The sequence below is a fragment of the Cervus elaphus genome, chromosome 14 (genome assembly GCF_910594005.1).
Source record: "Cervus elaphus chromosome 14, mCerEla1.1, whole genome shotgun sequence".
Classification (NCBI taxonomy): Eukaryota; Metazoa; Chordata; class Mammalia; order Artiodactyla; family Cervidae; genus Cervus; species Cervus elaphus.
In genome coordinates this window covers 28,032,213-28,045,662 of record NC_057828.1, presented here as the reverse complement: position 1 = coordinate 28,045,662, position 13,450 = coordinate 28,032,213, and the positions used below count along the sequence as shown (strand labels likewise).

General features: G+C 38.4%; 1 protein-coding gene across 8 annotated transcripts in view; it reads left to right on the top strand.

Annotated features, from left to right (window-relative positions):
* Positions 1 to 2,861: 2,861 nt before the first annotated feature.
* The window catches only part of TAF1A (TATA-box binding protein associated factor, RNA polymerase I subunit A), a 33,980-nt gene continuing 23,391 nt past the window's right edge, over positions 2,862 to 13,450 (top strand). Inside the window, exons 1-5 of one of the 8 annotated variants that reach the window (XM_043923701.1) lie at positions 2,862 to 3,020; positions 3,313 to 3,448; positions 4,419 to 4,541; positions 9,155 to 9,324; positions 13,201 to 13,314. In XM_043923701.1, the coding sequence (XP_043779636.1) occupies positions 4,421 to 4,541; positions 9,155 to 9,324; positions 13,201 to 13,314 (405 nt within the window). In that variant the 5' untranslated portion in view covers positions 2,862 to 3,020; positions 3,313 to 3,448; positions 4,419 to 4,420. Of the gene's footprint in view, positions 3,021 to 3,312; positions 3,449 to 3,938; positions 4,542 to 9,154; positions 9,325 to 13,200; positions 13,315 to 13,450 lie in introns of those variants that run through there. The other 7 variants (XM_043923699.1, XM_043923697.1, XM_043923695.1 and 4 more) reach the window with 7 other exon arrangements.

Genomic DNA, 13,450 nt, shown 5'->3' with positions numbered 1-13,450 from the left:
AAATATTATTACCATTTCTACTGAACAAAGAAAGAAACTCAAACACATGAAATTGCCAGGAGAATATAGGCTTATATAGAAGTTCCTGTTTCCGGGTCTGTCTAATTTACTTTGGCACTATTTTCATAGAAGTCAAATATTTGGTGCTTTGAACAAATACCAGGGTGAGGCCTGTACAACACAATTTCCACAGTGTAGACTGTTTGGCTTTATCTATTTACAGTTTTCAGATAGGGATTACTTCCCTACTAGGACAATTAGCAGACACAGAGAATGGAGTAAAAAGCATTAAAATAGGTATCAGAAGCTTAACTGTACGCCCCTAGGCAAGCTGCTAACTTTTTTGAGTCTTAAGAGTTCTTATCTATAACATTGTGGCTCATGGTAAAACCTCATTATGTTTCTATATGAAGAAATGGGATAATATAATATATTATATAATATAATATATTATAATGTTGCCCATTTACGTTGTTTAAATAAACAGCAGAATCTCAGGCTCTTACAGCCAATAGATGATACAAGGAAGTGAAGTTGCTCAGTTGTGTCCGACTCTTTGTGACCCCATGGACTGTAGCCTACCACGCTCTCTGTCCATGGGATTTTCCAGGCAAGAGTACTGGAGTGGGTTGCCATTTCCTTCTCCAGAAGATCTTCCCAACCCAGGGATCGAACCTGGGTTTCCTGCATTGTAGGCAGATGCTTTTCCATCTGAGCCACTAAGGAAAAGTCTCAGCAAATCAATGACTTTGTCACAGAGGGGACACTTTTTGATAATACCTACCCTGGAAACTCCTCCTTTGTTACTGAAAGATAGCATGGAGGGTTATAACTCCCTCCAAAATATGCTTGTGAGGTCAAAAGTGCCTCCTGGAAGGAGACACTGAGAGGGAGAAAATATGGTCTTGATGAAACATACAACCACAGCAGACTTGTTACAGATCATACACAGTAATTTCCAAACTCCTCCTGGTAGAAATGGTACTAACCTCCCAGTCCAGAAGTATTGCTTGTAACTTTTGCTAAAATTTGACCAGTTAATAAATCACCTGGGGTTTTGAAAATTCCGTATTTCGTAGTTTCTCTTAGCTGTAAAACAAAAAATTATAATATCAATCTAAGAAAAAAACATATGTTTCTCTTAGCTGTAAAATTTAAAAAATTATGATATTAATCTAAGAAAAAAAATATATGTTGTTGTTTAGTTGCAAAGTTGTATCCAACTCTATTGCAACCCCATGGGCTATAGCCCACCAGGCTCCTCTGCCCATTGGATTTCCCAGGCAAGAATACTGGAGTGTGTTGCCACTTTCTTCTCCAGGGGATCTTTCCGACCCTGGGATCAAACCCATGTCTCTTCCAAGTCTCCTGCATTGCAAGTGGGTTCTTTATCACTGAGCCACCTGGGAAGCCCTATATATATATATATCATTAAAGCGACTTAGCAGCAGCAGCAGCAGCACTATCTTAATAGATACCTTACACATTTGAATTTGTAATACCCTTCTCTGAGAGGGGCCTTATATTGTTCTGCTTCCACACTCCCACATTTGTTCCCTCTTCTGTACTATCTTATCCTGAATTTAAAACTGAATTTTTTTCCTTTGTATTAGTCGTCAAATCATGGATATATTTAAATTATTGGGAATATTGTAGAGGAATTTTCCCCCTTTATTCTTAACAAAAGAACATATTTCTCAACTAAAACTTAGGTAAATGTAGGTTGACAGGCAGTAGGTAAAATTATTTGTATAATAATTAAGTAGGAATTCACTGGTGGTCCACTGGTTAGGACTCAGTGCTTTTACTGCCATGGCCCAGGTTCAATTCTTGGTCAGAGAACTAAGATTCCATGTCAAGTCCTCTAAATCATTCAGTTTTGTTGCATGTTTTCCAGCTGATTTGATCCCTTTTGAATGTCCTGATGTTTCCAGCGCTTAGAGCAAGTGCTCACCAGCCAGTTGGTTTTGTGGAAACTTCCATCTCTATTCTACTTTCCCACAGAAAACTGACACAGAGATGACAGCGCCTGCTTGGTTCTGTCTCTCATTATTGACTTATTTTCAGCAAATATGTTTCTTCAACTTGTGTAGCTGGTAATGGAAATAATCTGGTAATCTGTCAAAGAAAAAAGAAAGATATCAGTTCCTAACTTTCTCTCTTTTATCTACTGTTGCCTTGAGTTGACTGATAACTTTAAGTTGTCAAAAATTTCTTCCCCATTTTTGTGGGAGCATGAATTTCCAGCCAGGTAAAACCCATTTTAGGTTGGTTTTGGTGACATTATACCTCACAGCAAGGGAAAAAATGTAGCCAGACCAAATCTTTATATTAGAAACTTACTTTCAACACTTATTTCTTAGTAAGTTCGTTAACACTCGTCATGAAAAGTGACTCCAGACGGGTGCACAGAACCACTATCGCTGGGAGGAAAAGATATTCTCCCCTAAATTTAGGGGAAACAGTCAGTCATTTCAATTCAAAGCTAAGCCTTAAATAAAAGAAAAAAAAAAAAAAAAGAATTCAAGGACGCAATTAAAAGGCTATGCAGATTTATCCTGTCAGGGCCACGAGCCACGCCTCCGAGGCTCGCTGCGCGCACCCGCAAGCCAAGCTGTAACTGAAAGGTCGTCGTACGGGGAACTACTCGGATAAAGTGACGTTCTGCTTTTTTTGACTGTTACCCTTATCCAGCCGGCCTCCCCTTGCATTAATCTTCTTTTGCAACTAAAGGCTCTCATTTTTCCCGCTGAGACAAACTAAACTGTAAAGCTGGGGCCCATCCAATGGGAAGGCGGCAATCCACCCCTACTTCCGGGTCATTTCCGGGGTCGAGGCTCCTCCACCGCCCAATCGAGAGTTAGGGGCGGGGCTGCGTCTGCGCGTCTCCAGAGCGCAGGAGGCCAGTTTTGCAAGCTTTTTGTCGAAACTCGCTTGTTTCGCGTTGTGTGAGGGTTTCCTCCCGCTGGTCCGGAGTCAGGAAACTGAGTTTGGTATCACAGAAAACTGGCTTCAGGCAGGTAAGTCCCGCGGTTGTCGTCCATCTCTTATTGCCTGCGTTCACGTGGAAGAGGAAGGCCTACCCTAGGCTTCACCAGTGTTCTTATATTTTCTGTCTTACTCTGAAACCTCGCGTTCCGCGGGCAAGCCTGAAGGGGTGGAGCTGCTTTGGTTACTGTGACAACTACCCGACGCCTAAATGGCTTTAGAATTTGGGTTGGGAGAGCTTCTTCTGGAAGGACTCTTTAACGTGTGAGTCGGGTTCAAAACTCATGTTATTTCAAACACGTGCTTTTAATCTGATTTTGAAAGGTTTGTTCGGTTGGTGATGTGGAGAAGCCATATTTGAGGCAAGATTACTAGTTGGAAAGCTAATGCAGCCATCCAGACACAGTTTGAAGGAGTCCTGAGCTGGGGGAGTGGTGTAGAGTTGCGGAGCTTGGCGAAGGTGAGAGAAGTACTAGCAGGTAGTACCAGCAGGACCTAAATTGGATATGTGGAAAGAGGGCGAGGAGTCCTGAGCATCTTGAGGATTGAGTCCAGCTTGGCACAAAGCTGTTTCTGTGGATTCTTTTCCCGCCATCAGCTTTCCGTCTCCCTCTTCCAGGAACAACCCAAACTCTGTTCATGTCAGTTGTGTTTGGGAACACAGAATATTGTTCCCAGAATATTGTCTTCACTTTTTTGTGACGTTGGTCCAGGTTACATAGTTTCATTGAGCCTTTCAGTTTTTTCGACATGCAAATGGAAGAACATAACAGTACTCACCTCCAGATTTCTGTAAGGATTAAATTAGATACTTTGTAGGCTTGGTGTATAGAGAGGACTGAATAAGAATGATAATTACTACTGTTATTGTATTTCTCATATTGTCTTATTATACATCATTTGTGCTTCCCCGGTGGCTCAGCGGTAAAGACTTTGCCTTGCCTTTGCAGGAGATGAAAGAGATGCAGGTTTGATCCCTGTCAAGAAGATGTCCTGGAGTAGGAAATGGCAACCCACTCTAGTACTCTTGCCTGGAAAATCCCATGGACAGAGGAGCCTGGCAGGCTATACTCCTTGGGGTCCCAAAGAGTTGGACACGACTGAGCACTCACCTTTACCTTCTACATCATTTATATGTTTCTTCCTCTAGATTAGTTTTTCTTTTTTAAACTAAAAAGTTAGTATCTCATCTATCCTTGTATCTTCTTGAAATATAGTAGTAGTTGAAGTAGTCAATAGTTTTTAAATGGGTCATTCATTTCGGTTGCTGCTGACATAATTAAATTAATTTCTTTAAAGGAACTACCAGGTGCAGTTAATTTTGTTGATCATTGATATTTATTAGATAATAGTGGCTGTCTTTTTGTATAACTCAGAAACCTGTGGATTAAGATGTATAGAAAGTAACTGATATTTTCAGTCTGGAATAGATATGACTGATTTCAGTGAAGAATTGGTAAGACCCACGACAGAGGATGAACAGGGGGAACCGTGTGTGCGCTCTGGTTCAGGAATGTGTTTCCCTTGGCTCCAGAATCATATAGAATCCATAGGTAAGTAAAATAACATATAACCATTTCAGCTTTAATGCAATAGATGATAAGATTCAATATGGATACAAAATTGGATAACCAAGCTGGTTCAATTTTCTTTTTTTTTTTCCATTTATTTTTATTAGTTGCAGGCTAATTACTTTACAATATTGTAGTGGTTTTTGTCATACATTGACATGAATCAGCCATGGGTTTACAAGTATTCCCCATCCCAATCCCCTGGTTCAATTTTCAAGATAAGAATATATGAGGATTTTTTTAAGGCAGTTAATAAAAAAGAAACATGAAAAAATAGATTCTTTTTTTCTCTTAGAATTCTTTGAATTAATAACAGTCTATATTGTGGTAGATAACACTTTTTTTTTTCTTCCCGTAACTCATACTGAGCATTATACTATATCCCTGGCATTGGCTTAATATTGGGGACAGATTTGTTGAAGAAGATATAGCCTCTGCTATTGAGGAATACATACCAGAAATTTCTGTTGAATTGCATTGAAAGAAGCCCTAACAGAATTGATCTATAGTAAATTTCAAGAAAAGACTATTTTCTTCTTTGTTCCTCTAATGTAGAAATAAACAAGTTGTTCTATGGGATAATTCCTTATCAGAATATATTTTTAAAAGATCAGTTATCTGTGTGTTGTCATGAACCAGCACTTTTCTAATTGCTCACAAATATATCTTTCTTAGCCTAGCTTTCTTTCCCCTTGACTGTGAGTCCCTGGCTCCTAAAATTTAGCTCTTATTTCTTTATTTTTTAATCTGAATATTATCTCATTTAATTATCTCAGTAAATTAATTCTCAGTAAATATAGGTACCAGGCATTTTACAGATGAGGGAACTTAATTTCAAAGAAGTTAAAATTCTAAATGCTAGTATCAGGAGTCAAACCCAGGCCTATCTGTTCTGAAAACCTGCTTTAAGATACATATATTTAAAAAAAGGGAAAAGTGCCTAGCATAGCCTTGTGCATAGTGAGTGTTGAAAATGTAATAATTTATTGCCTCTTTTCTCATTTTATTTTTACTGGATTAATATACATGGTTTGGGTCAGGTTTCAATGAATGGAACTTCAGAGAGGATGTTTCCTTGCCCCTTGTAGGGAACTATTAATAGTAATCTAGTTTCTGCTAGTTACTGCATACCTGGGCATGTGTCTGTCAACAGTGTTCTATGGAGAGCTTGAGTCAGTCCATAAACAAGTAGGTTTAAGACCAGAATTTACATACTTAGAAATGTTTCGTCTTTTGTGGATAGCCTGTTAAACCCCAAATATTAATACTTTCTGTCTGCAATGAGAATTGATGTTTTATTGGTAATTAACCACAATAGGAAAACCTAGTTGCCTAACAATTACTTATTTTTTATTCTTTTAAATTTCTTTGGGTGTTTTGAAGGGTATGTCCCCCAGAATAAAAACTTGGAAGGTGGGCACCAATTTGGAATAAAGTTCTATGTTGAGTACCTAGACTAGTGCTTGACCATGGCAGTGCTCAAAAAATACTTGGTGACAGGCTGACAAGTTTCTAGGTTCTCGCAAGGGAATTAGAAATTAGGTTGATGACACTGGTTCTTTACTGTATCTCATTCCATCAAATATATTTTTCTTGACAGTTATTCTTCAAGTTTATCAGCAACAAATAAGATTATGTTTTGCTTACAAAAAATGCTATTCTTTGAGCTATTCCTGAGATAATTAGGCTCAGGTGTAAGATAAGAGGGGCATTGCCCAAGAATTTCTGTATCTTTGTCTAAAGTTGATTTCCAGTCTAAGCTGTGAAAACTTTAGAGGTATAACAGAAGGGAGTTTGGCCTGAGATCAGTTTTCCTTTAGGTGAATAAATGAGGTTTTAGGGAAGAGGCATTTTGTCAGTTTCTTGGCCTAGCTGCCTGGTGTTGCTGCTGATATCCTAGGAACTTGGCCGTAGATCCCGTTAAATGCAGCTTCTAATTCAGAGAGGTGGGCAGGGCATAGTATTCTGCATTTCTAATAAGCTCTCTGGTGGTACTAGGACTACATCTGGATCCCTGGGTGATTTGTATATACATTTAAAAAGTTTGAGAAGCAATCCATGGCTGATTCATGTCAATGTATGACAAAAACCACTACAATATTGTAAAGTAATTAGACTCCAACTAATAAAAGTAAATGGGAAAAGAAAAAAAAGTTTGAGAAGCACTTGTCAAGAGAAATAGTCTACTTTTTTTCCCCTAAAAAATTAGGTACTATCTTGCACAATTTTAATGTGCCATCTAAAAATTGCATCGTAAGTTTGGTAGTTCCAAAAGGCATAATTTTCAGCATATATTGGCACTTTCAAATGAAGTTATTATTTGACTTAAACAAACATATTTGATGAGACTTCCTGGGTCCAGTGGTTAAGACTCCATGCTTCTACTTCAGGAATGCATGTTCAATCCCTGGTGGAGAACTAGGATCCAACATGCTGTGGAGCGGCCATAAATTAAAAAAATAATTGGTAGTCTCTAAATAGTTAAGGAATATGATATCTTTTGTCACCCATTTCGTGTTTATGAAAAAGCTTTTAAATAGATTGAAATTTTATATTTTCCCTTTATTCTTGCCATAAAGTATGAATCCACATTTAATTTTTGCTAATATCCTGTAAAGTTTTTTAACTATTAAAATTTCTTCTGGATCGAGACATTATTATAATTAATTTTTTACACAGCTGATTAAATAATGTATTACCTTTTTTTGTTAAATTTTAAGTTTTAAATGTAAATTTTTATTGCTTATTTATCTCAATAAAATGGATAAGGTTATCACTTTTTTCCAATTTTTGTATCTATGGATGAATATTATGTATTTCTAGAATGAGAAAAGATTTAGCTTCAATTCTATTGTATATTTTTAAATAATTTTATTTACTTAATTGATTTTTGGCAGTGCTGGGTTTTCATTGCTTTGTAGGCTTTTCTTTTGCTGGGGTCAGCAGACTTGTCACTGCGATGGCTTCTCTTGTGGCTCCCGGGCTCTAGACCAACACAGAGTCAAAAGTTGTGGTTCACAGGCTTAGTTGCTCCGCAGACTGTGGGATCTTCCCGGACCAGGGATCAAACTTGTGTTTCCTGCATTGGCAGGCAGATTCTTTACCACTGAGCCACCAGGGAAGTCCCTGTATTTTGTTTTAATTGGTGAAAATTCTGAGAAACTTTAGTCACTTTAGTAAGTAGCTGGCAATGGATGGCATTTAATTTTAGCAGTGTATCAGGTCTTTGACTCCTTCTCACTTACTCGTGAAAAAATTACATAGTGTTCTAAAAAATTATTAGATTCTTCTACACTTTTGATATGCAAAGAACTAGAAATCGCCTGACTTGCAAATGGATGTTAGATTCGTTCATTTTCTCAACACTATAAACACTTGTGTTTTCACCTTAAGGTAATATCAGAATTATTTTGATGATGAAACCTTGTCTATAGACACAGCTTTCTAGAAGATCAATTTTAGGAAAGAGTATGTGAGAAAGTTGAAGATGTGCAAGTTGATTGCTATAAAGCTATTTTTGCATGATACTTGTTAATCTCTGTGTATTCCCACGGGTGGGGTCTTCCCTGGTGGCTCAGACAGTAAAGAATCCTCTGCAGTGTGGGAGACCTGGGTTTGATCCCTGGATAGGGAAGATCCTCTGGAGAAGGGCATGGCAACCCACTCCAGTGTTCTTGCCTGAAGAATCCCCATGGATAGAGGAGCCTGGCGGGCTACAGTCCATGGGGTTGCCAAGAGTCAGACCCATCTGAGTGACTAAGCACGTTCCCAGGGGCGAGGGCACCCCAACTGGAAGACTGCTGGCCCATAGGAGTCTTTAGTGGCGTGGGAAGGGAGGAAGAGGTGGCAATATGCAGCATGTTATCATAGATGAGGTTGTAACTAAGCCCAAGTCTTCTTTTTTTTTTTTCATTTTTAAACAATTCTTTTGGCTGAGGCACATGGGATCTTAGTTGCCCGATCAGGGATTGAACCCATGCCCCCTGCATTGGAAGTGCGAGGTCTTAACCAGTGGACTGCCAGAAAAGTCCTAACCCTAATATTCTTAACATGAGGATTGTCAGTATTTTAGAGATACAAATGCTAATGTCAAAATTTTATAATCTCATGTACATTTACTAGCTTTGAGTTACTGGGAACTCGGTCCGTGAAAAATAAAAGTCCATCTCTTGGTGTTTTCAGAACATAGGTAGGAAAAAAGACAGTGCTTTCCTAGGATGACCCTGATGATTTTTACCCATTCTGAATGTTTGGTATTTTGCACTGGGGGCCCTCTTGGAGAGATTCTTCCCAGATTGTTTAGTGCAAGGGTGAAAGGATAGTTGAATCAGATTTGAAGGAACTGGTGACCTTGGTAGCCCAAGAACATCAAATTAGACATCTCTTAAGTAGAAGTTTTTTTGTTTTTTTTTTCATTTGCCACAACTAGTTAAAATGATGTGAAAGAGTTGGTTTCAAGTGAAGCTAGCTTTGGTATTGGGGATGGGTTGGGTTAAGTAATACCTACTTGTTAAAACTGTGCTTATCAGAAGTAAGATTCTTGAATTGTTCATTTGAGGTCACTGGCTCAAGACTTTCCTCTTTAACCTTTATAGCCTCTGGAGGAAAACAGGAGAAGGATTTTGCTCAGACAACAAGCGCTTGTTTAAGTTTTATCCAAGAAGCTCTGCTGAGGCACCAGTGGCAGCGAGCTGCAGAATACATGCACAGTTACCTTCAGATTTTGGAAGATACGGATAGCAACAAAAGGCAGGGTGCACCCGAGGTAAGTAAAGTGTGAGTCCCCTGGAAGACAGCACAGAATCCTGGGAGTTGAGGCAGAATCCTGCCTCTTGAACTCCACCCAGAACACCTTTTGCAAGATCTCAAATTGAGTATGTATCGAGACATTTTTTTCATACTTCATTTTTCTATTATAATTTCAAGGAGATGAAAAATACTTTAACTCTGAATTCTCAGATTCCCAAATATTTATTCATTCATTTAAGTAATTCTTCCATCTTTCCCCATGTCCTTATCATCCCCTCTCTATAGGATGGTTCCCATCTTCATGCAAACATGTCGTTCTCTCTCCCACTTAATATCATCTCTTGACTTCTACTTCTTCCACAAGCTGTGCTCATTTCTCCACTCTGCCTTTCAGCAAAACTCCTGGGAAGAGTTTATGTATCTATTTGTTCCAAACCCTCTTCAGTTAGACTCCCCCGCAAATCATCATTTCTACCAAATTGCCTTCTCAGAGTCAACAGTGATATCCAGTTTGCTGAATCCAGTGGCTGATTCTCAGTAGTCGTCTAACTTGATCATTACCAATGTTAAGCATACCAGGTCGTTCCCGTCTGTGTGATGAAGAAACAAACAGAATTCTTTGTCTGGCTTCCAGCACTCTGCACTCTCAGATTTTTCTCCTACTACACTGGCCATTCCTTGGTTTCCTTTTCTGATTGCTCTTCGTCTCCTTGGCCTTCTGACGTGGGAGTCCTTGAGCACTCCAATCTTCAGGTGTTATTGTTATCTGAACTCTCTTGATCTCTTTCAGTTTCATGGCCTTTCATTCAGTCTGTATGCTGTGATTCCCCCACTGTGTATCTGGGGCTCTGACATCTGTCAAGTCCAGATCACTGTACCCAACATTCTGTTCAACCTCACCTCTTAGTATCTAATATTAGCTAGTACGATATGTCGTATCATACTAGCAAATACAAACTGGTTTTGCTGGTATTCCTTGTCCTTTCTAATTTTCCTCATTTCAGATGACGGTTCCCTTATCTAGTTTTGAAGCCCAATCTGGATTTTTTTTCTTTTCTTTTGCACCTCATATCCAAACCATCAGAAAATTCTGTTGGCTCTCCTTTGAAAACCTGCTCCTTGCAATCTTGAGTACTTCTCACCACGTCCTTTTTGCTGCTTCCTTGACTCAGACTCCCATCACCTCACTTAGATGACTGCTTACCGTCCTCTACCTCCCAGTGTATTTTCAGCATAATAACCAGACTGAGCCTTTAAAAAAAAAATAGCCTTATTGAGCTACATTAAACACCATACAGTTCGCCCATTTAAATTGAACAATTCAGTGTGTTTTCATATATTCACAAGAGGTGTGCAACTGTCACCACAATATAAATTTAGAACATTTTTTGTCACCCCCTCAAAAGAAACACTGTACCCACTTGTAGTCCCTCTTCTTCAGACCCCAGGCCTTGGCAACCATTAATCTACTTTTTATTCTGGACATTTCATATAAATAGAATCATATATGTCTTTTTATGAATGAATTCTTTTACTGAACATAATGTGTTCAAGGCTTATTATACCATATTGTAGCATATTAGTTCTTCACTGACTTTTATTGCAAAATAATATTCCAGTGTAAGGCTTTATCTCATTTGATGAGATAAAATTGATAAATCAGTTTTTAGATATTTGAGTAGTTTTTCTTCCTGTTACTATGAATAATGCTACTATGAACATTAATGTACAAGTTATTTTTTTTTCCCCCCATGTACAAGTTTTTATGGGTGTTTGTTGTAATTTCTCTTGGGTGTATATAACGAGGAGTAGTATGCTGGGGCGTCTGATAAATATATGTAACCTATTAAGGAACTGCTAGACTGTTTTCCACATTGACTGCACTGTTTTACATTCCCACCAGCAACATACAAGGTTTCCAACATTTGTACATCCTCGCCGACAGTATTATTGATTGTCTTCTTGATTACAGCCACCCTAGTGGTTGTGACATGGTGTCTCATTGTAGCTTTGATGGGCATTTTTCAAATGATTAGTGATACAGCACAGTCCTTTTAAACCATGAGTCAAATCACGTCACTGCTCAGCTGAAAACCCTGCAGTGACTTTCCTGTTTCACTCAGAGTGAGGGCCAGTGTCCTGATCACCTGCAAGTTCTCCTTACTCTGCGCATTCCCTTTCCCCTTTGACCTTATCTCCTGTTACCATCTAACTTGCTTTTCTTCTCCAGCCCCACTGGCCTCCTTGCTCATCCCTTGAACAACCATACTTCTTCCTGATTGTCTTTGTGGTTTCTTTGGCTATCTCTGTGGTCACCCTTCTTCACACCATACTTGGAGTGGGGCCTCCCTTCACCATTTAAAGTTGCAACTGCACACCCACCCCCTTCACTTTCCAACTGGCCACCCTGGTCTTCTGATCCTGCTTCATTGTTTTTCCCATAATACTTGCCAATTTAATTATTGTATTTCTTGGTTATTGTCAGTCTCTCTACAACAGAATGTAAATTCCACCAGGGCAGGCATCTAGAACAGTGCTTGGCATGTACTGTTAAATTTGTTTTGTAAAAGATAGTATGTCCACAGATAACTTCACATGGATATTTCAAGTAGCTTTTACTATTAGAGTAACCATTGTGTCAATTAGATGTCTAATAGAACCAAAAAATATGAAAAAAAAATTTAACCATTGATTGAAAGTTTAGTTTATGTACTAAAGTTAATCTAGATCTATAAAACATTGGACAAATCACAGTCCCTTTTTGTCCAGAGTTTGTTTTGTAAATTGAAAGAATTAAATCAGTGGTTACCAGATGCTTGTTTGGGCTCTGTGTGAGTCACATAGAGCCTTTGTTGATAGTATAGATTCCTGCCCTCCACCCCAGTTTTACTGAGTCCAGGTCTGAATCCCTGGAATATTTATTTTTAACTGGTGTCCCAGGTAATTCTTACAAACATATGGATTTAAGAACAACTGTGGTAGGATTATCTCCACATTTTCTTTAAGCTTCAAAATACTGCAATTTGATTATCTATAAAAGAACTCTATCTCTTTCTGAGTATTATGATTATACTAAACCAACATTATACCAAACAACCAGTTTACTTTGAAGATTGGTATCATTGAAGTACTTTATTTATTTATTTATTTATTTGACTGCATGAGGTCTTAGTTACAGCACATGGGATCTTGTTCCCCGACCAGGGCTTGAACCCGGGCCCCCTGCATTGGAAGCACAGAGTCTTAGCCACTGAACCACCAGGGAAGTCCCATCATTGAAGTACTTTAAATGGAATAAGAGAAATAGAGGTTTTCCCTCATGCAAAAGAAGAGTTGCAAGTACTATCATCAAAGTTTTGGTGCTCTGGGGAGAAAATATTTTTATTAAAATTTATAATAAATAAAGTTGATGCAGATTCGTAAGCTGAAGCTCTAAAGATAGACTAACCATAGTCAATAGTCGTAGAACCTGATGAAATGTGAGGAAACATTGAGTCCATAGCTCTCACTTGGTAGATAATAAAGATGAGGCTGAGGCAGTGAAGAAGCCAATGTTAATGGAACCAGAGTTTTCTAACTTTAAAGTTTTTCTCCTATACTAATTAAAAATGTTATCTTCAAAATGTATCTTAACTGCTCACCTTCTTTAGACTTTTGGCTCACAATGACACTGTTAATGACACCTGGTATTTTAATCAACAGGAAAAGCTTCTAATCACATAAAATGTAATAATACTTCCATTGGGTGAAGTACAGTAAAATGTTGACAGTAGTGGTATCTAGAAAAAGGAGTTATAGGTTGTTTTTTAATGTTATCAGAAGAAAATAGCTTTCGGAGACATTGGTTAAGGCAGGGGTTTTACAGTTTTGTTAGTAACTTCTGTTTTGACAGATTATTTGGAGGCTTGGAAGTGAAATTCTTTATTATCATCCCAAAAGCAATGTGGAAACTTTCAATACCTTTGCTGACCGGATGAAAAATATTGGCATCACGAATTACTTGAAGGTGAGAATGTAGGCTTTGTGAATTTACATCTGCAGCGTTCATTTTTTAAAATTGCTTGTCTCAGTGATAAGGTAGGTAAGAATGTTAAAAAAAGATGAGAAAGGGGGTAACACACCTGGGTCAGTAAGAGAAGCTG